The sequence below is a fragment of the Maylandia zebra genome, linkage group LG6, assembly GCF_041146795.1.
Source record: "Maylandia zebra isolate NMK-2024a linkage group LG6, Mzebra_GT3a, whole genome shotgun sequence".
Taxonomy (NCBI): Eukaryota; Metazoa; Chordata; class Actinopteri; order Cichliformes; family Cichlidae; genus Maylandia; species Maylandia zebra.
This window is the reverse complement of record NC_135172.1, coordinates 7,816,751-7,842,030: the sequence shown is the minus strand read 5'-3', so window position 1 is coordinate 7,842,030 and position 25,280 is coordinate 7,816,751. Positions and strand designations below refer to the sequence as shown.

Here is a 25,280-nt window from a genome sequence, read left to right as displayed (position 1 = left end):
TGTGTAATGCTGACAAAAAAACACCTGGTGAAACATGACACAGCTGGTTAGTAACAGATCAGCAAGGAGCAGGAGTATAAGAGCATCCCAGACAGGTAGAGTTACCTGCATTTGAAAAAGTCTTCACCAGTAAAGAGTGCCTGGGTCAATAGTTCAGCAGCGATTCTCACTGTGAAACTACAAAGAATTTAGAGATTTCATTCCCTACAGATCATAATATCATTAAAAGATTCAGAAAATCCAGAGAAATCCCCCCCACACTAGAGACAAGGCGGAAACCAATTTTGAGTGGTCGTGATCTTCAGGCCCTTGGGTAGCCCTGCATTAAAAACAGACACAAGTCTGCAGAATGTGAATCAGTCTGTATTAGTTTACACACACATGGGCAGCCTAACATGGGGAGAGACTGTTACAACAAGCTACGATGGATAAATGTAAATATGAGCGGAAACAACTAGAATGTGAAAGCACTGTCAAATACATTCAGGCAGATCAAATTGTTCCAGCTGTGGAGTGTGTAAATGTCCACAATATTAAGTATTAAGAAAGTAGGGAGAAGAGTCTGGGTAAAAATGTTAATATACTCCTCCCATGGGTTTGCCACAAATCCATCTGCATGCCTCAGGATCCTGAGGGTGCACAGGTCCTGGAGAAATGGCAGATTGCAGTCTGCCTTTGTCCTTGGCAGTGGCTTCAGAGTAACAGATGGTGATGGAGGAGGTGAGGATGGAGGTGTAGAAGTGTAACATCAGTGTCTTTGGCAGATTGAACTCTGTCAGCTGCCACAGGAAGTGTCGTCTATTGTGTTTTTTCTTTTCTGTTTTTGCAAAGGTATCATTAATGCTAAATGATAAATGTGCAGTTAGGAATAATACAAGCTGTAATCGAAGGTTATAGTCCTGGATCACCTTGGTTATCACATGTGGACATGATGTCAGGGAGGTGCCAAGGTGTATTCTGTATGCATTCCAGCAACATTGCTCCATTAAAAACATGTAAATAAATAAATAAATACTTTTTAAAATAAAGTATCAGTGCCTGCACTCAAGATCTGTCACCCATTTTGACATTCAGAGCATTAGAAAACAACAAAAAACCCAAACTGTGGAGCAGCTAAACTCCCAGCAAGAGTGAGGATAACGTTTCACTTTCATGTAGGAACTGGACTCCTCACCTACCAAGCACTTTAACAGAGGTCAACAGAAGAGGTGATGCAATGCAGTGGTTAACTGGTTAAATCCAGCATTAGTATAGCGTTCCAACTGTTAGAAAAGGCGTGTAACTCTAAAACCTCATCGTTCTAACATCACTCTCCTTTTTTCTCTTCAAACCTTACCACTCAATCCAACTTTTGTAGTTTCTCTCTTGCCTCATTTTCTCTTTTCGTGACTTCAGTGTACTCGCTTCTGTTCTCCCATCCTTCCTCCAAAACCTGTTTTCTGTCTCACTATCTCCATCAGTGAGCGGACTCTTCATCTGCTTATTTCTTCAGAGCAATTGGAGCCAACCCGCTGTACTGCGACTGCCGTCTGCTGTGGCTGTCAGAGTGGGTGAAGAGCGGCTATAAGGAGCCTGGTATCGCCCGCTGTGCTGGCCCCCGCGGCATGGAGGGCAAGCTGCTGCTCACCACGCCTGCCGACAAGTTCCAGTGTGTAGGTAAGCTGGCAGTGAAAAACATGCGCACCTTACAGCAGCTTTAGTTTTATGCATCTCATAAGACTTTGTAGCTGAATAAAATATTTTACTTGGTTTATAAAATTGCTCTTTCACCAAACTGGCTCAGCATTCAATCTAAAACTGTTCACATGAAACACTAATATAATTTGTTGTCTGTAGGGTGAATTGTAAAGAAACAGTTAATTGGCTATTTCCATCATATATGATTTTTGCAATTGAATTTGTATAATGATCAACGCCCACATACTGTTGCTTCGTAATAGATGATATTTAATGAAAGGTTTTCTTTTCTGTTTGACCTTCAGAGGGTGTTGACTGCTGTTACTCCCACACACTAACAGCTAAAGACACTATAGTGGATCGTGTCTTTGACTGTGAAGTTAAAGTATGCAGAAAATTGCTTTAATAAAAATGTGCTAAATTTCGCTGGCAAGCTGTTTGTTTTAGACTCACAGCCTTCACAAACACCAAATATTCCACAATGAGCAATAATAATTCAAAATTAAATTAGAGTTAAATTAAATTAGTAAAATCACAATTACAGTTTTAATTATTGTAGATTTGAGAAAAAAAAAGAATTATCATTTTTACTAAATGTAGTAAAAAATAAATGTTTTGTATCCGTATATACACTGAACAAAAATATAAACGCAACACTTTTGTTTTTGCTCCCATTCCCCATGGGATGGACGTAGAGACCTAAAATTCATTCCAGATACACAATATAACCATCCCTCCCAAACAGTGGTCACAAATCAGTCCAAATGTGTGGTAGTGGGCACATCTGCTATATTGAGATAATCCATCCCACCTCACAGGTGTGCCACATCAGGATGCTGATCTGACATCATGAGTAGTGCACAGGTGTACCTCAGACTGCCCACAACAAAAGGCCACCCTGGAATGTGCAGTTTTGTCTCACAGCAAAATGCCACAGATGCCACAAGCAATGAGGGAGCGTGCAATTGGCATGCTGACAGCAGGAATGTCAACCAGATCTGTCGCCCGTGCATTGAATGTTCATTTCTCAACCATAAGCCGTCTCCACGGGCGTTTCAGAGAATATGGCAGCACATCCAACCGGCCTCACAACCGCAGACCTCGTGTAACCACACCAGCCCAGGACCTCCACATCCAGCAGGTTCACCTCCAAGATCGTCTGAGACCAGCCACCCAGACAGCTGCTGGAACAATTGGTTTGCACAACCAAACAATTTCTGCACAAACTGTCAGAAACCGTCTCAGGGACGCTCAACTGCATGCCCGTCGTCCTCATCGGGGTCTTGACCTGACTCCAGCTCGTCGCCGTAACAGACTTGTGTGGGCAAATGCTCACATTCGATGGCGTCTGGCACGTTGGAGAGGTGTGCACTTCACAGATGAATCATGGTTCACATTGTTCAGGGCAGATGGCAGCTGAGAATGTCCCAGTTCTTGCATGGCCAGCATACTCACCGGACATGTCACCCATTGAGCATGTTCGGGATGTGCTTGACCGGCGTATACGACAGCGTGTACCAGTTCCCACGAATATCCAACAACCTCGCACAGCCATTGAAGTGGAGTGGACCAACATTCCACAGGCCACAATTGACAATCTGATAGACTCCATGCGACGATGTGTTGCACTGCATGAGGCAAATGGTGGTCACACCAGATACTGACCGGTTCTGGGTCCCCAGACCCCCAATAGCGCAAAAAACTGCACATTCCAGGGTGGCCTTTTGTTGTGGGCAGTCTGAGGTACACCTGTGCACTACTCATGATGTCAGATCAGCATCCTGATGTGGCACACCTGTGAGGTGGGATGGATTATCTCAATATAGCAGATGTGCCCACTACCACACATTTGGACTGATTTGTGACCACTGTTTGGGAGGGATGGTTATATTGTGTATCTGGAATGAATTTTAGGTCTCTACGTCCATCCCATGGGGAATGGGAGCAAAAACAAAGGTGTTGCGTTTATATTTTTGTTCAGTGTATGTATAACAAAACGCAAACTTTTATTTCGCTTTAAATCAAAGTCCAGAAACTCAGAATCACCAAACTAAATCCATTACCAACAGCAACCACAGGAGAAAACAACAGGTATAAATACACACAAAACACACTGAGGGATAACAAGGGGAGTGGAAACAGCTGGGTAACAACAGGTGAAACTAATTAATGATAATGAAACCGGTAAAGTAAAATCAAATGCAAGGCTCAAGGGACATGAGACTGCCAAAATAAAATGGGAAATATAACAAGAGAGACCCTAACAAAGAAACAGGGAGACTGCAACTAAAAAAATAAGGAATCAGATCAGTTTAAAAAGGTATAAAAATGCATACAAATTAAAAAGTTGACAAATAGTTAAGTTAAAAAATATCCATAATCAATATCAATTTTATTAACAAATGTTGATAAAAAGTAAAAAAAACAAAAAAAAACAAATGCACATGACATCAAAAAATCAAAATTCAAAAAAGGAGTAGGAGTAAGCAAATCTATATTTAGCTCATCATACATACGTTTATCTCCTTTGATTAGACAATCTGATAATACTATAATAATATATACGCTGTAAAATATTGTCTATCTAAAACAGAGTCTTTATACAGTTCTCTATAATTATTTACCAACACCTATCCAAAAGTATTGCTTTCATATGTCATGTATGTGCTTATCCATATTTAATGTATAGTACAACCATATAAATATTACACTCTGTCCCATCCATTGGCCTTTTTATAAGAGTTGTTTGTATAATATTGAAACTTATTTATATTTGTGCATCTTTTCAAACCTTCCTCCAAAGACTGCTAAACACATGCTCGTCATTGTTGTCAATGTTTGACACTGATGATCCACACATGTTTTAGTGTATTAAGAGTGTATTAGCCTGTAAATCTGAGTGTGTTTTGGCTGTGTTAGCCTGCCAGTCCTTTAAAGAGGACATGCCCTGAACTATAAGACACAACAATGATAAATCACATGTTATTTTAAGAGAATATTACTGTCATAAAACAATTAACTGTACAAGCAAACTGTTTTGGTAGAAGCTGTAACTGGTCCATACTGAAGCTTGGTATTTTTACATAGTGATCCATGGTGATTGAATCACTTTTGGAGCAAGCCTCAAGTGCAGGCTTAATAAGCTTTACCTAGGCACTGATGATTATTTACAATTCTAAATAATCATCAGTGCGTAGGCAAAGGGTCCGAAAAGATTACTGGGTTTTAGAATAGAGTTTGAAAAACAGGGATGTGTCTACATAAGGGGCACCGGGTGGCCATAAGGGTTTTTACACTGTGGTGTTGTTACTTTTATATAAGTAGAGAATGTAAAACCATCTTCCCGCCTTTATTCAGCTATAATACCATCAGTATTAGGACAAAGGGGAATACACAAGAGTCTGAAAAAATGTTAAGCCAATTCTCATTGCTTAGTGTATTTGTGATTTCCCATGGGGCATCCCTAACCTGTTCACATCAAAAAATCTTGAAGTCGCCCCTGGTGAAATAATCGTCTCACTGAAATTTGACAGCATTCGTCATTTTTAAATCCCTTCTATGCCTTTGTTGCCCTTTTAATGTCTATTTAATCTGTTTCTAGAGGTTTTGCCTATCTCTCTTTGCAATTTTATACTCTTTGTTTTTAATTTAATCTCCTTTCTTGGAGTATCTAATTTGTTTGCATTTGTCTTGCCTTCACTGTTTGTTGTTTATCTTTTAGAGCAGAAGCATACTAATACAAATATTAAAACAAGAAGTTGTTAAGAAGGTGCATTTAATCATCATCAGCTGGTAATATCACTCAGATGGCTTTATTTGTTAATCAACATTTGACTTTTGAATGACTTGTAAAGCAGTGGATAGAGGTTAGGGATTCAGATTTCTCCTATGTTTTTCTCTAGCCTTTTTCTGCTTATCAAAAAAACAAAAAACAAAGCAAAACTACTGACTTAAAGTTGTGAAATAAAAGGCAACAAAGTTACTAAGAGGAACAGCAACTGCTGTAAACAAGAGTGCACGGAGTTAAAGTTTAATTTAAACATGGCACCGGCGAAAAGAAAAGAGGCCCCAACATCATCAAGCCCAGAGGTTTAATTGCACTCTCTTTCTGGTGTGAACATAGTGTGAATTTTCCTTCAGTGGCTTCCTATCAGACTTTGTGTGCATTAACACTTTAAATGATGTATTTCTAAAATACTATTGCACTGTAAAATTTATTGTGGCGGTTCACTCTAATTAATTATTTCTCACACCTTCTGTGAAGCCTTTTGCAAACAGGGTGGAGCTTCTCTTGTCATTGCACAGGAACAATTTTTCATTTCACTTCTTACGAGTCTTGCACATAGTAGGAAATGTCACTTCTGTAAAGAGTGCAAACAAGCAACCGTTTAATAATTTGTCACTTGTCATGCTGGCACACAACAGTAGGAGTATCCAAAATAATAAAGTAGATAGGCTTTTTTTTTTGTATTATATTAATAAACAGTGGTTATTAATGCGTCTGTCACAGCTGTTAGTGGATCTATTTTGAACCCAATTAGTCACTGTGTCACAGCCTTATAATCCCAACAGGGTTCACATAACACAAACCTGTTCTGCACCTCAAGTTTTGCCGCGTTGCAGAATGATCACGTAGTCAGTCCAACCCAACCCTGTATCTCACATATGTGTAAAACTTGCTATAAATCAGATGCAGATACTCTGGCCTGTGTGCTCAAACCAGAGTCATGTCAACCAACACACCAGAATACAAATGTTCCTCAGGCTTTTGCCAAAGCAGAGCAGTTTAAATAAAAAAAACAAAAAACAGACACAACATAATAGATGTTTTTCTTTAAAAAGAAATACATGTGTTTCATTCTGATTGATTCATCTAACAGCAAAATAATTCATTATAAATAAATGTATCCATTTACTGTGCACTGGACTGTGCACCAGAAATAATTATATCTGGAAATTAAAGAAAAATAAAACATAAATGTTTTGTTTCTAAATTTAGGATTGGTCATTGCGTCTTGCCTGTGATTGATACATTTGTGTATTTGTCATGTGTGCCTCACATGTGTGTTAAAATGACTTGTATAGATTTTACAGCTGTGTATGTTTGTGTAAAATCAGGTCTGGTGGAGTCATCTGTTCAGGCCAAATGTAGTCCGTGTGTGTCTTCCCCCTGCCAGAACCAGGGCATCTGCAAAGTCCACCACACACAACAGTACACCTGTGTCTGCAAGTCTGGCTTCACGGTATGCAACTATGTGTGTGTGTGTTGCTTGTTGCAGTTTGAGTTTGAGTTTGTATTGTTTTCTTAAGCTTTATCATCAAAATATGAGCTCTGGCAGTCCCACAGTAATATATTTACAGAGCTAGATCTGATGTTTAAAGCCACTGATCCAATATTTTATGTGTTCGTGTGTAGTCTGTGATTGTTTTGAGATCACATCTGTCTCTGATAATCCCATCCGGTTACTCAGCTTGGCCTGATCTGTTTGTCTATGCTCATCAAAAATATGCTGTCAATTCAGTTTGCATGCATGTGGTGTGTAGGGCAAACACTGCGAGACTCCAGTTGACGCCTGCGTCAGCAATCCCTGCACCAATGGAGGAACCTGCCTGAGTGATGAGCAGACTAGAGGATTCAGGTAACAAAAATTTGGTGAAAGTAGCAGAAAAAACCTCTTTACCAACCCCACCAACAGATTTGGTCTAGTGGATGGATGTGGCATCATGTTGCAGAATCAAGCCCACCTGCTAAGATTCAAACATTAGTATGCTAAAATATATACCATGCTAATAAACGTTTGATATTAGCGCGTTAATGCATTTAGCACATGGAAATATTTGAATTTGTCTAAATGTTTCGTCTTCATAGTCAAGTTTCTTCTTTTGTTCTTTTTTAAGCTGTGCATGTGCTTTTGGTTTCCATGGCACTTTTTGCGAGGTGAACGTGGACGATTGTGAGGACCATGGTTGTGAGAGTGGCGCCACCTGTGTCGACGGAGTTGGCAACTACACCTGCTTGTGCCCTCCAAACTACACGGGTACAAAAGCAGCATCTGAATATTTATTACATTTTACAAACTGTTCACTTAGAGAAATGCTGCATAGCTGATCCATCACAGTAACATATTGAGGATTCCTGTAAGAGTCAAAGGAGCTTGCAAAGAAGTCCAGACGCTTTTCTTTGCAAGCTCCTTTGACTACGATGACCTGGATGACTGAGAACCTTCACAGACAGATTCCTGTAACACCTGTTTTAGGTCTCCTGTGTGAAGAAGAGGAAGGTGTTTGCTCTCCTGGTAGAAACCCCTGTCAGCATCAATCCACCTGCGTCAGCACTCCAAACGGCCCCAGGTGAAAATGCGCACACACGCACACACACAATTACTTCAGACTTGGCTAAGTTTGGGATCCCAGATGAGAGAGAAATTACAGACACATGCAGATAAACATATACAGAGTTAATTTTTTCTAATGTTTCTATTTACTTCCCCAAATCCTACACCATTTGTTAATTAGTATTTATGCATATTTGTGTGTGTTTGTGTTCCAGGTGTGTATGCATCCCAGGGTGGGTGGGGCCAGACTGCGGTATTGATTATAATGAGTGTGTGGATCATCGATGTCAGAATGGAGCCCAGTGTGTTGACCATCTGGATGGCTACAGTTGTGTTTGTCCGCAGGGATACAGGTGCTGGCAACCTTAAAAAACTATGAACTGTGCAGATACAAATCTAAGAAACTGGGTACTGTGAGTTTCCTTTATCATCATAAGACCATAGTGCTGGTTTGATTATCATGGTAGGAAGTGGGATCATTGTATTTCTTTGTATGTCATGTCTGATATCCTTTATTATGACCTCTTTTTCCTCCTCAGTGGTGAGTTTTGTGAGGTGGCCCTTCCTGCCCCGCTGCCTTGCCAGCTTGCTCAGTGTCAGAACGGTGCCCTCTGTGAGGAAAAGCTGGGAACTGCAGTGTGTCAGTGCCTGCCAGGCTTTGAGGGTCAGAACTGTGAGAAGCTGGTCAGCGTCAACTTTGTTGACAGGGATTCTTATGTTCAGCTTCAAGATGTCAAGAACTGGCCTCAAACGAACATCACGCTACAGGTGAGAACATGCTCACAAGTCCACACCTAGCGAGAGCACGTGTTAGGTGACAGACACGGAAGAGTGTCAGAAATCAATTTCAGCAGCAGCAAGTTCAGGCACACACACACACAGACCTTTATTGGTGTGTTTTTGTGCGTGTCTGTGCGTTAGGTGTCAACAGCAGAGGAAAATGGTATCTTGCTCTATAACGGGGACAATGAGCCAATCGCTGTGGAGCTCCATCAGGGTCATGTCAGGGTCACATATGACCCAGGGAACCAACCTGCCACTGCTATCTACAGGTAAACACACACACACAGTGGTCAGAAGGACCACGCGTCACCCATGGCTGATGGGTGGTCCTTCTGATTCTCATGAATATGCTTAAATAGACATATTAGGGAAACATTTAGAAAAGCAGGGTAATATGTTCTAAGCACAGTGTCAGAGGTTAATCTCACACACAATTTCCTCACACAACACAATCGCAAAAATATTTCCAGAAACAAAATCAGTAGTATATTGTAGTATATCCGTAGTAATCAGGGGTATAACTTGAAATTAGATTAAATGTCTGTATAACTGGCAAACTGAAAGACAGTTTCACAGTACTCTAAAGCTGCAATGTGCAGCATCCCTCATTTAGTGCTCAGTAGCAGTTCTGGATCTTAAGCAATGCCATTTTTGTTTTTTTAACTTGGCTGCCTGTCATTTCTATGGGTGCACGGACAATAGAGTAACCAGTGTTTGCATTTACCAATGCTGAACTTTGCTACAGCATATAAATCACCCAATGAACAACCTGAATAATGATCTTCTCGATGCTACTTGATTTCAGCTTGTTGGACAGACCGTGCCTGCAGGTCTTGGTGTTGCCTGACGCAGCTGGCTAGGGGGTGGGCATGGGGAAAAGAGGTGCTTTGCTGGCAGGCTTTCATCTCCATCCTGCCAAAAGCTTCAGCTGGTCTTTTGTTTGTTGTCGCAGTTTAATTCACTGACTCCTTCAGCATGAGTGAGAAGTGGTCAGAATCATAGACTGTCTATAGAAAAGAAGTTTACTAAGCACAGCTACTTCCTCTCAAATTGGACTAAGTGACTTACTGCCACATCTTGAGGTACAAAGTGATATCAGGTGACTGCACAGGCTGGTGCACGCTAGTTAACTTGGCAACGCATTACTTAAAGGTTTTTCATATCATGACTATGAATTCTCCACACTGTGTTGAACAGTTTGATTCAGTGTTCTAAAACATCCATCTATTTTATCTAAATCCCCCTTTTGTATTACAGTCTCTCATTTGTAGCTGAACCACAGAAACACTTTCAAATGAATTATAAAGAGAGAATTTTATACTACAAATAATGTTTCCTTGAAGACATCCAGTTGATCCACCAGGCCAAAAGCTGCGTTTTATTAAATCTGGTGACACAGAGAGACCAACAATGAGGCAGTGCAAATCTGAAATAAATATCCTGTTTCTACAGTGGATTTTGACAAAGAAGACATTATCAGGCTGATTTTCTGGGAATGTGCAAGCTTGGGTTCATGCTGTGAACTAAGGACATAACACTTTACTAAAAACCAAGCATTCAATCAAGCACATCTAAGAATAACCATGGTATAGTTCTGAAAAATATGAATGACTCCCTCTTGGTAAGAAGGAATCGTTCATATTTCATATTGCATTCCCAGTAAGAATGCTTAAACTTTATTCACTAGTTTACTAATCTCATATGTTAGCAGGAAAAATGGAACCAGACATTTGTTAAATTTAAAGGTAAAAAAATGTGGGTTTCAGTTGTTTTAATGCAGTAAAATAAACAATCAAATGCTTCATTTCTCCTAAAGACAGGAAGTAAATGTGCACTACATTTAGACTAAGCACTGAAGTTGTACCGTGTGAGGGTCATGATTGGCACCTGAATTTGACCAGCTCAACATGTTTAACATTACACTCAACCCTCTGATTCACGCAAACTGCTGCATGTTGATTACTGTATTCTGATCATCAGAAGTTCAAAAGCTGAGAGTTTGTTGAGCTGAATAATCCACTGGACTCCTGTCAGGCCCTCATCATCCTCTCAGCTCACTGTAGCTCAGCAACCATGCTCAGCGCCCGTTAGGTCTGTGTCGTTGCTCAGAGACAGTCCTGCTTTATTTGGGAATGTGGACACATGACATCAGCGCTGTGGGTTTTCTGATTTAATCACAGATTCAGCCAGAGGACACTTTATAGTTGAGAGTCCACTTGATCAGGTATCAAGTGCTTAAATGTTTGCATGGTTCAGTGTTAAGAAGGAGGAGGCACGGCCAGCTGGCAGCCTCCCGCACACACGTGCTTTGGGCAAATCTGTGTGATGTGCAGCTGCAGACGAGAGGGCTTTGGGACCAAGATGTAAAAAAAGAAACGAACAGATAAAGACTTGAGAAGAGAAGAGCGATGAGAAAACTGGAAAAAAATGTAACAAGTGACTAAAATTAGAGACAAAGAAAATGATATAGGGATAGTGTTAGTGTCTAACACTGGGTCATGTGACCCAGTGTTTGAGTTTCATTGTATTTTGTTTTCTATTCGTGTTCTGGTTTGAGTTAAGTTTACCTTATTAATCCACGCCTTTGTTAGCACTCGGCTGGATTACTGTAATGCACTTTATATAGGGATCAGTGCTTCATACATTACTCATCTACAGAGGGTGCAAAATGCTGCAGCGCGTCTTTTAACTGGCACTGGAAGGTTTGCGCACATCTCCCCTATTTTAGCTTCACTTCACTGGCTGCCCATTTCTTTAAGGATTCATTTGAAATTTCTTGTATTTGCTTTTAAAGCCCTCCATGGCCTAGCCCCATCTTATCTTTCTGAGCTGCTACAGATTTATACACCCAACCGCTCTCTCAGCTCAGCCTATCGGCTATTCCTGAATGTACCCAGGACTGAGTGGAAACTTTTGCTGTAGCAGCTCCAAAACTGTGGAACGATCTGCCTTTACAGATAAGACAGGCCTCTTCTCTGCCTGCATGATAGCAACCTTTCATGGCCATTATAAACTGACTGGCATGTTAGTCATCATCAATGTTCAGGGAATAGGCTGAGGCCAGAGTTGTTGTTGATATTTTTTTAGTTGCTCTAGTAATCATCTTTGAGTTTAAAGCTCTTAACAGTCACCAGGCCGATTTTGGATTTGGTTAATATGCACAAATTATTACACAACTCTTTTCCTCTTTTTGAACATCCAAATGGAAAAGTCTTGAAGTTACTCGTCCAGCGAATGCAGGGACAGGCCCCACTTCCACGGGGCAAATGTTTAGTTTAGGGCACTGTACATTAGTTCACCAGCTTCCTGGATTAAAGGTTAGACTGATCATTAGTATCTAAAAGAGAAAGAAAGACAAGTTGTTATTCATTTGAATAATACCAGCAAAAATCAAAGTGGAAACAGTCACTGACAAAAAGACGTAGCTGCTCCACTGTCCTTCCGCTCAGTTACATTTTTACATAGTGCCTAAAACATAATGCAATGTTGTTGCCTCCTCCATAATAGCACAGAGACTGTCAACGATGGGCATTTCCACACGCTAGAACTGGTGACCTTTAATCGGATGGTGAACCTGTCAGTGGATGGAGGAGAGCCAACAACACTGGACAGTCAGGGAGGAAGTCGTCCAGCAACAGGGGAGGCCCGTCTGTATGTGGGAGGTAGGACCAGGGCTTCACACCTCAGTTCAGACATGAACCTTTGTATTCATGCTCCACAGTTTTGTGGAATATTCTGACATAACCAATTGATTTTCTGTCTGTCCAGGTATGCCTGAGGAAGTGATGCCAGCCTCTCTGGGTCTCTCCTCTCAGACCCTCAACATGTCAAGCTTCCACGGCTGCATCAGGAACCTTTATATCAACCACGAGCTGCAGGACTTCACTCGCAGCCACATGAAGCTGGGGGTGGTGCCGGGCTGCAAAGCCTGTCGCAAACTCTACTGCCTGCACGGCATCTGCCAACCCAACGGTCCACAGGTAGCAACACACTGTCAGCAGTGAAACCTCTTGCAAACGTAATAATGGCATAGATGTTAAATTAAAGCATATTTTTTACATAAATTAGGAGACAAACATGTAATTTACAAAGAATGTTGTCAAAGTGTCACAGTGTGATTATGATTTAATTTAGCTCTAGTTTCCAGATCACTTTTAAATTTCCTGTTTTCCTGAATGAATGAATGCTAGCTCAGTGCTTCTGGGTGTAATCAAGCTATTACTGAGCTAATATAAATTAGGTTATACACACAGTTTTTTATTTGTCCTGTCTTCCTCCCATTATCCCCAACGAGTTGCTGCAGATGGCTGCCCCTCCCTGAACTGTGAAGGGAGTTTTTCCTTCCCACGGTTGCCAAGTCCTTGTTTGTAGGAGGTTGTTTAATCATTGGAGTTTTCTCTGTTATTGTAGGGTCTCTACCTTACAATATAAAAGGCCTTGAGGCAACTGTGGTTCTGATGTGATTCTGTATGAATAAAATTGTATCGAACTCAACATAGTGTATTAAAGAACTGCAGTTTCGTAGAAAACGAGTAAAGCACAGATGTCTTCTCTCTCACAGGGCCCTCAGTGCCACTGCCAGCAAGGTTGGACAGGACAACACTGTGACCAGCCAGTAACAGGAGGTCTTACTAGAGTGGATGTTGTCACTCTAGCAGCAGGTGCCAACCCCTGTGAAGGCAGCAAGTGAGCAGCACTTATCGTGGCATGTTACGTGCTTAGTACAGGACGTGTGCTTCCAAATGTCTTCACTCATTACTCAAAGTGGTTTTTGTAACATTTATAAAATCCTTTTTTAATACTGATTCTTTTCCTCATCTGCTTCTTTTAATTCCAGGTGTGTGAAGGGTGTGTGCGTGGTGCTGGATGCAGAAACATACCGCTGTGACTGCGAGGAGGGATATTACGGTGCACTGTGTAACCTCCAGAAGGAGCCCACGGGCTCATGCCGGGGTCTGAAGTGTCTGCATGGCCAGTGTCAGACGACAGAGGATGGAGAAAGGTGCATCTGTGAGCAGGGGTACACTGGAGAGAGCTGTGATATAGGTGAGTCGGGATGAGCAGTCGGTATTTGAAATTGTTACAGGGTGCTGAGAGGTTTATGTATTTAAGAAAATAATGCCAGCCTTTAAAACATGTATCATGATTTCATGGGTATTAAATTATACTCTACTTGATATTTTAAAAGTTAAGTTTTTACTTATCATTATATATATTTCATGTGACAGCCATAGTCTCAAAGTGCTTCCAAAATAAAAAGGCCAGTATAGCTCACCGGGCTGAGCATGCAACCATATGCTGAAGTATCCCAGGTTTTTCCTGCATGTTGTTTCCCCGGCTCTCTCGCTTTGCTCGCCTGTCTGCTCAGCTGCTCTGTTACAAATAAATAGTTAAAAAGATTTCAGATGTCACAACACAAATTAGAAAGTTTTACCGTAATAAAGGATTCAAATGAGAATTAAAGACAATTATACTGATTCACAAATAAAATTTCACAGCTTCAAAATTAAACATCGCAGAAATCTGCAAGATATTTATAGAACAAATTTGTTATAGAGCTTATTTTAAGAAAGAACCCCAGAGACTGTGGTCATTAGAAACTGGACCTGACAAGAGAGCTGGGTGAGAAAAAACTGAGGGATGCTGCACGCTTACAGGTAGCAACTTGTCCTTTACAGGGTGGACCCAGTTCAAAGCATAACCTATTTCTCTACCACTGTTTCTCTTGACTCATTCTGTGAATCATAATTTACTAAATGAATAACATAGTGTAATCGCTCACACGTCAAACTACCATAAACTGTGTTTATGGTCTCAGATGGTAGTTTCTGTGCAGTAGAAAGACGGTAGTTTCTTTTAATCAAAGACAGATGAGTTAAACACTATGAAACACTAAAAAAATGATTTCTGTTAATAGTTAGTTTGGCCACTCTTCAGTTTTTTGCATTTTTCATTTTTTTATTTGTGTCTCACACTTTAAGAAAAAGTTCAAATTTAAAAGTTTGATCACGCAAAAGGTCAAATATTTTTCATCTTTACCTTATGGAAACACAGTTGGACCCTCTTTTATCCATCTGCCTGTGCTACCTCCCACAGAGTCCCCATGTCGAGGCGAGCCAGTCAGGGATTACCACCGGCTGCAGCGTGGCACCATCCTCTGCCAGACGTCAAAACCTTTTTCCTGGGTTGAATGTCAAGGTCGCTGCCAAACGACAGCGAAGCCGGACATCAGCGCCGCCTCCTGCTGCGCTCCTCTGAGGGTGCGACGCCGGCGGCTCACCTTCGAATGCGACGACGGCACCTCGTTTACGCAGGACGTGGAGAAGCCTGTGGAATGTGGCTGCAAGGAGTGTGTGTAGTACCAGTGGTGCACACACGCACACATCCAGACACATAGTTTCAATCACAGCAGACACACACCAAGCTAAACAGGTACACACACTGTAGGATTTGTTTCACTGAAAAACAGACATTTTTTGGTGTTTTGTGCTCAGATGCAGTTTTGTAACATAAGACACTTCTTCCCTTTCGAGACATGAAATCAACGAGTCGACCTCATCATCATCAACTTCCTTTTCTTCACCTGCTGTAGGAGAACCTTCTCTAACTACCAAACTCCAGCTCATTAGTCATACTTGTGTGGTGAGAAGCCTCTGTATGCCTTCTCTTTGTTACCCCAAAAATCGCAACAGCAAACAGTGATTTGTTGGAGGAAGTAAAGGCGCTAATTATTTCAGGACCCATTTACAATAAAGAAGCTTTGACATTCAAAATTGATGAGAGAATTACTCCATTTTTTCAGCAATGCAAAACATCTACCAAACCAGATTTAATTATCTTACAATATCACGTTCAACAGTGTTGTTACAGAACTTTTTACGATGATCTACTACTGAAATTCTCAACCTGCCATCAAGCATAAACTCAGAAAAATGCTCAGTTATTTCTTCACTAAAGCTCAGTCTTCTGTCATATCAATCTGTTTCCTTTCAAAGTAGTCTCAATTTAGGAAAATAAGCACAAATTTGACCTTTTTATGGTCAAGTGCAGTTATTTAATTTATATGTAAGAGCTGTGCAAATTTCCACTTCAGTCTGGCATCTAAATTTACAAAACTATCAAACGTCAATCATCTGAATAATATCACCTATAACAATTGATTGACAGGATCACTAGACACTTTATAGCAAAAGCTTTTTAAAAAATACTAAATAACACTAATGCTAATAAAACAGGCGTTTATTTGTGGCTTTGGATATATAACTCTATAGTGCTTCAATATATGGTCTTCAGATTTATCTTGTCAAGAAAAATTTTTTGAAATACTGCACAATACTAACATTCTCATTTCACAAAATTACATTTCACAAAAAATTACGATTAATCACAACACGTTTCTATGTCGAATTCAAGAACAAAAAACAAACACACTATATATATATATATATATATATATATATATATATATATATATATATATATATATATATATATATATATTAGGGGTGCAACGATACACAAAATTCACGGTTCGGTTCGATACTTTGGTGTCACGGTTCGATATTTTTTCGATACAAAAAAAATGTTCATGCCTTTTTAATTTGTCATTTATTAAAATTATAAATATATATTTTAACTCAAAAGTACAGTTTTTAAATTTAACCCTAACCCTTGTGCGTGTTTTTTATTTTGACAGCGAATGCGCACCTGCGGACCACTTATGTGCAGCCCTGGTTATTTAGCTCATCATATTGCAGCCACAGAAATTCTTTTGTCCATGAAACCATAAAGCTGCACTTTCTTTTTGCCTTATAGTCTGATTTGTCATAACTTCTCCGTTTTGTGGTAAGCTTTTCTTTGGCTGTCACTTCTTCACCCTGACCTGTCTTATTTGGCTCAGCAGAACTAAAATATATATCTGTCTGTGAAGGTTCTCAGTCATCCAGGTCATCGTAGTCAAATATAAATCCTGCTGCTTTTACACGCGCACTCACATAAGCTCAGCGATTCTCTGCGCGATCAACCTCTCACATGTTTAAGCTGCGGGAGATTTCACTTGTCATGTTTGCATAGTAAGCTAACGATTAATAAGACGATGTCAGAGGAATTGGTGCGCAAATTATCATCACTCACAGATCAGTGCTGTCGCTCTCTATACACAGTTCACACGATTGCAAAGTGAAAGCAAAAAAACAAGCGCAAATTCAAACGCGATTTCAATATGTCACATATTGACAGTGGCTCACCGATGCCAATGACATAATTACCCAGCTACATTTCCGAACGAATGCAAAAGCATTGACATATATTTTTCCTTCCTACAATAGCCCGACGGGCAGGGCAGAGATAGATTTTGGTACCCCGACTGAAAAAAATCGCTAGCTCCAGGACGTTGGGCTAGCGATATTGCAAGCCCTGTATCTGATTGAGGAATCACTCATCTTTGGAAAAGAGAGTTTATTACAGAGAAATGTCTCTGCCTCTGTATATACTGCTATACTATCCGCTTCTTCTGGGCTATATTCTCAGCAGCATATATTAAACAGCTGTCTAAATGACTCGGCTAAAGTTAGTAGCATGCTTGCTTGTTTTTTTTCTGCTTCCACTTGTCTTTGCACTAGGATGATGTCAGCGTAAATGTGCAGTCATATTCGTTGTGTTCCCACTAGTGCTTTCAGGTTAATCTCGTTGAAATGACCTTAACGCCACAACACGGCAAATCTCCGTTAACGAGCTACCGCCGATCGCCCGTGCATGGGGCTAGACGGCCAACACGTTAACGAGCTAACTGCGCTAACACACTAGTTCCCACCCATGTAATTGAGCATTGCATGGCACATCCAACATACTGTTTTACTTTAGTCCATGACTGGCTTACCTTCAGGGTCATACGTCACATGAAAACCAAAACAATTCCAAACGCCAGATCTGAATGAGGGTGGGGGAGGTCCATGTTGTAAGGAGAGCTTAACTTCTGTCTCGCTAGCTTGCCCTGCGCTCTTCCTTCTGACGATGCTGTCTGTGTTGAGCGCTCAGTGAATCTGCGTTCGACTACTCCGCCTAGGCTGCACTGTCGACCCTAGGCGGAGTAGTCGAACGCAGATTCACTGAGCGCTCAACACAGACAGCATCATCAGAAGGAAAGTTGATAAAATAAATTACAAATTTTGTATTGTTCGATACATATGCGTACCGAACCGAAAGCACTGTATCGAACGGTTCAATATCGATACGAATATCGTTGCACCCCTAATATATATATATATATATATATATATATATATATATATATATGTGTGTGTGTGTGTGTGTGTGTGTGTGTGTGTGTGTGTGTGTGTGTGTGTGTTCACACATGCAAACACACCAAAAAGTAACAAACATTTCTGTTGATACATGTGTCCCGTTGGTAATGCAGATGGCAAAGATGGCAGCAAACTCATTGTTGTTTAAATTGGTAAATAAAATAATCCGAAGTTCCCACCTACTTTTTGAAAGCAGTCTGGTAAGAAACTGTCGTCTTCAATCTTAAATCCACAATGATGTCGAAGGTCATCTTGCTCCATTTCTTGACATGAACACACACTAGAGGTTAAAGGTGACAGAGGCATTAGTTAGTGTGTGATGTATTCACTTTGCTGCTTACCAGACTCACATTTTCACAGTTTAGACCAGCAGTATGTGTGTGTGTGTGTGTGTGTGTGTGTGTGTGTTCTTGTTCTTCTCATTTGTGAGGACCTCTTAAAATCTCTTTAAAGTGAGGACATTGCACTTTGCGAATTTAAAGGGCTGATTGAAGGTTAAGACTTTATTTAGGGTTAGGCAGGGTTGAGGTTAGAGCTGGGGATTAAATCTCAGAGTTGTGAAACTCTGCATTAAAGAATACTTTGCTCTTAAATTTATGCTTAATTTGAGCAAACTTCCTATTCCCAGGCTATTAATTTACAAAATACATGAAAATTCTTTGAAATTTTTGATAATTTGTTTCCGTCACATAATCCATGACAGTGAAACTTGAAAGTAATTGTTGATTATTTTTCTGCTAAAGCAGTTAGAGCAGTCTAAGATGCATTGCACCTACTACTATAATAATTATTTTTAATAATAATAATGATGAATTATCATTTGCCTAAATTTCTCAGCTTAGTAAGGCTTTCAGAATTCACCACAGCCCAAAGTGTTGCTTTCTAATGTCATAATAGCCCAACAAAGAAACATATCAATTCCTCAACAAAATATTTCCAATTTTTGCTGAAATTTCCTCTACTTTTCCTTGCAGCAATAACGTAATTTTTAGATTTGATCTTCACTGTAACAAATAAAACCAAATTCTTTAGCAACATGTTGTACTGAACAAAAAAGGAAAGGAATACTTGGTTGGTTGTGTATAGTTTTTAATACATGGACTGAAACATTAGCAATTACATTTGTTTTCGGAAATTGTCTTTGTTTAGGTGGAATACTCCTATACTGGCAAAAGTATTTAAAAATTTAAAATGATATCCAGCCAGCTGGAACAGCTTGGTGTCATGAAATACCATGATAATTGAATGTGTTATCACTATGCATTTTTTGCTTTTCGCACATCAGTTCACACCATGATTGACAACCACACCCTGACCTTAACCCTGGCGCTTCCTCGTGTCATTTAGTGAAGCAAAATGACACCCGAAAAGTTAAATACGTGACATGTGGAATCTGTCCTGATATCATGTTGACTGGAAATGTTTGGCGTGTGGAGAGTTACAGAAGGTGTTATTGTGTGAAGGAGGATCCTTACATGTGTAGAAGTACAAAAACCTGTATGTGTGTGTGCTTGTCATTGGAAGATGCTTCCAACAAGAAGAAGTCGTCCTGTTGTAATGAACGTCATTATCCAGCGATGCAGCCTGCTTTTTGGAATCAAACACTCCCTCTCCAATTTGGTCCGAACCAGTGAACGTACCATAGGAATGCCACACAGACAATGTAGCTTTTATATATGATGTCATGTTATTTACATAGATGTGAAACTAAAACTTATATTAGTTTTAACATGGTTTGAATTTTAGCCTTTGATTCAAAATGTTCATAAAGGTCCAGAATTGAACTAATGTAGCTTTTATTGTTATCGTTATTGTTATAACTGTAGCACATCTACATACAGTAACAACCTAACAGATTGTAATATATATTATAATAATCTTATAATGCATTCGTTTTTGTCATAGTATTTTTATATGTTGGAGAGGATGTTGTGTCTGTATCATTTGTAGCCTGTAGAAAAACGTTTGCATTTAAGAAAACCAACCTCACATGATTCATGGGAATTTTGATGTTATGGTTTCTGTTGTCTCGCCTAAACAGAGACAACGAGTAATGCGTCTCTTTCCTATTTATTTAAATAAAGAGTTGTTTCTCCTTCCTTCTTTTCCATTCTCGTTAAACTTGACACTGGCTATCACATTTCTTTTTCTTCTTGTTGTTTTGACCTTTGACCTCACTGTGCCATGGCTATCCTCCATTCAGACTGAGTGGATGGTTGATGGCTGCTCATGGAGACAGGGGAAGAGAGGATGAGAGAGTGGTGGAAAGGCTGAGAGCGAAAGGGGTTGGAAAAGAAGAAGAACGGTAGATGGAGCGACGAGGGAGGATGGGTGGCTGCTTTTGAGGAATGACGGATAGACGCAGAAGAGGGATATCCCTTTGGGTGGGAGTTGGGGGAGGAGTTAGCATTCGGAGACCAAAGCCGTTTAATGAAACTGTGATTTATGCATCCCTTCGTAGCCATAAAACATAATATATACCCCCATCGGCTTTGACAGAGCCTCTCCTCCCCCAGCGCGCACACACGCAGAAATACACACACTCTGAAACCTGCTGCATATCTCCGTTGCCCCTACCTCCACCTCTGCAAACCATCCAGCTGCCCCCCTCTTCTCAACCTTTCGTCACTGCCATTTTTAACCCTTCCCCCTCTCCTCTTCTCTCCACTGACTCCTCTATTCTCCTCTGGCTCTTTGGGTCTTTAGGAGGATTGAGTCACTGCAGCAGCAGCACCTTCCCAACCCCCCAATTCCAATAAAGCCTCCACATCTTCTCACACCACCAATCTGCTGCACACAAAGAGCCAAAAATGACACATGCGGTGCAACGAACAGACGGTAGGATGATTGTCAGATACAGCTGATCACATCAAGAAGAACTGAGGTGGTGTTGCATTAGCAAAACTACATCGTGTATGAGGATCTTTGTGCAAAGTAATTCACAGCGCCTGCATCTTTTCCCAGAGAGAGGAATTCATGTTGGTAAAACACAAAGGAAAAATGAAAATTAATTCAATCTCTCAAGGAAATTAAATCAAGGAAGCAGTTTGCACGAACAAAGAAGGCGGTAGTGCTGGTCCTCTGGAAAACAGGCACACTGCACATTGCATATTTTAAAGAACGAGTGAATAAATTCTTCCATAGCCAGCTTTTCAAGAAAGCAAAAGCAAGGTAACCAAAGTGTTTTACTAAAAACCTTAAATTGTCCTTATTAACATTTGATTCATGCTGTCTTAATATAAACCTCAATTTTACCTTTAAGCTGAAATTTCTTTAGAGTATCTCTAGGCATGCAGAAATTAAACAAATTAATATAGTCAAAAAGTGAAGGGCTGTGAAATGAGAGTAAACACAGCCCTGGTGTGAGGGTTTCAATAATGAATTAAGACTGAACACATAGATTGAAATATTGATCAGCTCTGTAGGCGGTGGTCCAGTTCGTGCCACTCAGGGCTGTGTTCTCAGATACACAGTATCAGGTTACTTCTCAAAGAATATCTGACATTTGGCATTGGCATAACTTATTTAAATCCTGTCTGTTGCTTCTTGACTGCAAATTCTTTATTATGCGAATGTGTGATCGCAAAATTATTGCTTTTATGTTGAGTGTGAAAGTTCATTTCTGTTCTTTCCTGTTCACAGTACTTTAACAGACTTTTGACAGACGACCAAGCTATGATTGGACTTAAAAAGAGCCAATATAGAGCAGTATTTTTTTTTAATCATATATAACTTTTGCCATTTTTCATCTTTAGGAAACGTTCTTTTGTTTGATCCCTGTTTTGTTTTGTGAGCACTCTGAATTAACTGAAAATGTAACTGTGTTTCCATTTAAATCGTTATTATTATTCTAGGACAAAGTCTGAGAACTGAATGAGCTGCTAGTATTCTTCAACCTTTTCACATTGAAGCATGAAACATCTTTCTTTGAATGTACTTTTTTATAGACATTTTTCTGCTTTTATTCAAATACTAGACAGTTTAGAAAGAAAACTGCAAATTTGTGCAAAAGTGCAAGTTTGATCAGAATTCAAACTGAAGTTGGTGTTGGTGAATTTTACTAACATGTTGTTTCAGTGTTTTGTAATACATGCAAAATACATGAATCTTTATTTTTTTATGAATGTAGCAGTTTAGGAAATTTTAGCAGTCAACAAAGGAAAACACAACAGAACAAGACAAAAATGTAATAATGTATTCATTAAAGTACTTATTGTCATGTGTTAGCTTATCTTAACCTTCATGCTTTAAAATTCACTGGCTTTTTAAATGAGCACATTGACTTATTTTGAAAGTTAATATCGACTCTTTAAGCAATCAAAGAAACCTGTTTAATGCTGCCCGACAGCAGCAGGGGGCAGTAAGTTGTTCTCACCTGCACAGGACTACCTGTGTGTAACACACTCTCCGGATGGACCCTCTTGTCTCCTCTTATCTGCTTTTCCCTCCTCCTTTCCCTCCTCTCATTTTTTTTCTCATTTCCTGTTCTTCCTTGCTTACTTCCCCTTTTCTGCCCTTAATTCTGCCCTGGTGTTTCCTTTGCCCCTGTGTGTCCTGATTTCCTTTCCTCTTGTTTTTCCTGTTTTCCCCTTGTTTTCAGCCCATATGTTTTACCTCCTCTGGTTCTCGCTTCCTTCATCTCTCACCTCCCTTCCTTCATTCTTGTTTGGCTTTGCTCTTTTCTGCTTTCTTTTCCTCTGACGTGTCCTTGTTTCCTCTCCTCTTTTCTTCGCTTGTGGGCCCTCATCTCCTTTTCTCTTTCTGTCAACTGTTGTCTCCTCTCTTCTCGTGTCATCTCATTTTGCCTCTTGTTCTCTCATTTCCTCTCCTCATTTCGCCTCCTCCCTTCATCACTTCTTGGATCCTCTCCTTTTTTCTTCTCTTCTCCTCTCGTCTCTTGTTTCCTCTCATCTTATTGATTCATCCTCTCAGCTCTTCTTACACGTACATTTCATTTTTCTCTCCACTCTTCATCCACTTCTCCTTGTTTTTGTTTTCTATCTCCTCTCTGATGTCCTTGCTCTTTTGCTCCTCTCTTCTCTTATTTCTCCTCCTCATCTTTCACATCACTACATCCTCTCTCTCCCCCTCCTCACTCATTCTGACTACCATTGAATGAACTTCTTTATTTGTCTCCGCTTCATCCCTCTTCTTGTTCTCATCTTCTCCCACTTTTAGTTTCTCTTTGCTTTCCACTCTTCCCTTTACTTATATCATTTTTATTTTTGGTCCGTTCTTTTTCATTTATATCCTCCCATTTGTTGTTTTTTTAATCATTACTCCTCCAGATATTTTCAAGTTATTTTTATATTTCTCTATTTTTTTCTTATTTTCACCACGACATGTTGTGTTTTCTGTTTTTTAGTTTCTATTTGTCTTCTCCCGAGTCCTCCTGTATTCATTTATTTACGATTCACACTTTTGTTTTCAGTTCTATTCACTGTCTTCAGTGCTTCTACCATGTATGTCCACCTCTTACTTTCTCTGTCCTCTTCCTTATCCTTCTATGTTTTCATCTATGCTCTCTTTCTCTGGTCTTTTTCTCAACACACACTCTGATGATCACTCTTTTTTCACTTGTGTCCTGCTGCCTTTTGTTCATCTTTCTCCCCCATCATCTCCTTTCCTTTCTCTGTTCTCTACATATGCTCTTTTCTTCTTTGTTCACTCCCCTCCTCCCTTCTTCTCCTTGTGTTTTTCCTCCCCCATCCACACACACACACTCACGCACACACACACATTCTGTTTTTCCTTCTCTTCTCTTTCACTCGCCTTTTTGCCATAGAGCAGATGCCCTTTTATTGATATGATCATGGTTAGTGGTCTCAAGGTGCCCATTGGATCTGCTGTATAACCTCATGAAGCCAGTAGCTTGAAACAACACACACACACACACACACACACACACACACACACACACACACACACACACACACACACACACACACACACACACACACACAAGCACCCTGTGGCTATGGCATCTTTAAGATGCTGCGAGTGTAATCATAGTAAAGAGAGGAAAGAGAGAAGATGACTAAGTAGGAAATGGAAACTGAGGATAAAGCAAAAAATATATATAAAATAAAATAAAAATGTGCGAAAAAGAGAAAGTGGGAGGAAATGAGAAATTAAAGCAGGTTGGGGGGTTGAGGGGAAGATAAAAGAGGGATATGGTGGGGGTTGAGAGCGCCAGAGGCAATCCCAATATTTCAGGCAGCTGCTAAAAGAAGGTTTCTAAACTATCAAGGTGACCTGGGAGGAGCTCCTGTAACAGAAAGAGAAAGAAAAGTGAAATAACTGCAAAGGTTGCTATCAGTCCCCTATAGAAAAGGGTTTCAATCACTTTCAATTAGGTTTGACCTTGCTGAGCATTTGCTCTTTCTTCTGTGTCAAATTAAGTTGTGATTGAGATGTTTTCATTTCTTTCTCTGAAAGTGAAAAGAAATTTTTTTTGTGTCATGGCCAAATTGTTGAGGAGCTGTAGTAAATCCAATCAAATGGAGGTTGTGAAGGGTTTCTGCGTGTGTTTCAGTCTTTCTGTCAACATATAAAGATCCACGAAAGCTGCAGACGACAGCTACGTTGTCTTCGGTTCAGCTGTGGCCTTCCAATACTGAAGCAAGAAAGTTCACGCTCAAAGAACTCAAAGAAACACACGGTGCATTCTTTTCCTACATTCTGTGTCTGGTCATTTTTTTGTCTTTGACTGTGAGACATTTTATGACTTCTGATTTGAAAATGTTTTTTAGCATCCTAAAATGAATAAAGTTTCACAGAAGAGCAAATCTGACAAAAGCTATATCTGCTTTATTTGGTTATTTGGAGACAGAAGCAAGTAGCATCTAATCATCATTTTTAACTAAATTAAATTTAAAAAGTTGGACAAGATTTTTAAACTGTTATTGATAAAAAGTCAAGAAATGGTGAAAAAAAAAGTTTTGGCCAAACAGTTAAACAATGAGCTGAAATTCACTAGAAAAGTGTGTAAAGCCAAGCACTGATCAATAGAGTGATCTTCACTCAGACCTTCACATTCCTAAAGTGTTTTCATGTTGTTTCTATTAATAGACTTTTACTAAAATACATTATAGTTCATTTTAAAAAAAAGCACTTTGAGTAAAAAAAAAAAAAATTCAAACTCTGCATGTGAAATTAGCTAGAGTTTGGGGGGGACTTTATT

The 25,280-nt window shown here is 39.9% G+C and overlaps 1 protein-coding gene and 1 long non-coding RNA gene across 5 annotated transcripts in view; one reads left to right on the top strand and one right to left on the bottom strand.

Annotated features, from left to right (window-relative positions):
- Positions 1-20,223, top strand: part of slit1b (slit homolog 1b (Drosophila)) — an 85,660-nt gene extending 65,437 nt beyond the window's left edge. For all 4 annotated transcript variants that reach the window (XM_076884601.1, XM_076884600.1, XM_076884603.1 and 1 more), the window contains 13 exons: positions 1,493-1,656; positions 6,796-6,920; positions 7,222-7,316; positions 7,576-7,715; positions 7,935-8,028; positions 8,228-8,365; positions 8,552-8,780; positions 8,934-9,064; positions 12,303-12,457; positions 12,564-12,775; positions 13,357-13,481; positions 13,633-13,841; positions 14,892-20,223. In XM_076884601.1, the coding sequence (XP_076740716.1) occupies positions 1,493-1,656; positions 6,796-6,920; positions 7,222-7,316; positions 7,576-7,715; positions 7,935-8,028; positions 8,228-8,365; positions 8,552-8,780; positions 8,934-9,064; positions 12,303-12,457; positions 12,564-12,775; positions 13,357-13,481; positions 13,633-13,841; positions 14,892-15,154 (2,080 nt within the window). In that variant the 3' untranslated portion in view covers positions 15,155-20,223. The remainder of the gene's footprint in view (positions 1-1,492; positions 1,657-6,795; positions 6,921-7,221; positions 7,317-7,575; positions 7,716-7,934; positions 8,029-8,227; positions 8,366-8,551; positions 8,781-8,933; positions 9,065-12,302; positions 12,458-12,563; positions 12,776-13,356; positions 13,482-13,632; positions 13,842-14,891) is intronic.
- On the bottom strand, positions 13,661-14,975 carry LOC143418900 (uncharacterized). The gene is made up of 3 exons (XR_013098829.1): positions 14,835-14,975; positions 14,071-14,168; positions 13,661-13,830 (listed from the first exon to the last, which is right to left on the bottom strand). It is a non-coding gene; the product is annotated as an uncharacterized LOC143418900 (long non-coding RNA).
- Positions 20,224-25,280: the final 5,057 nt, after the last annotated feature.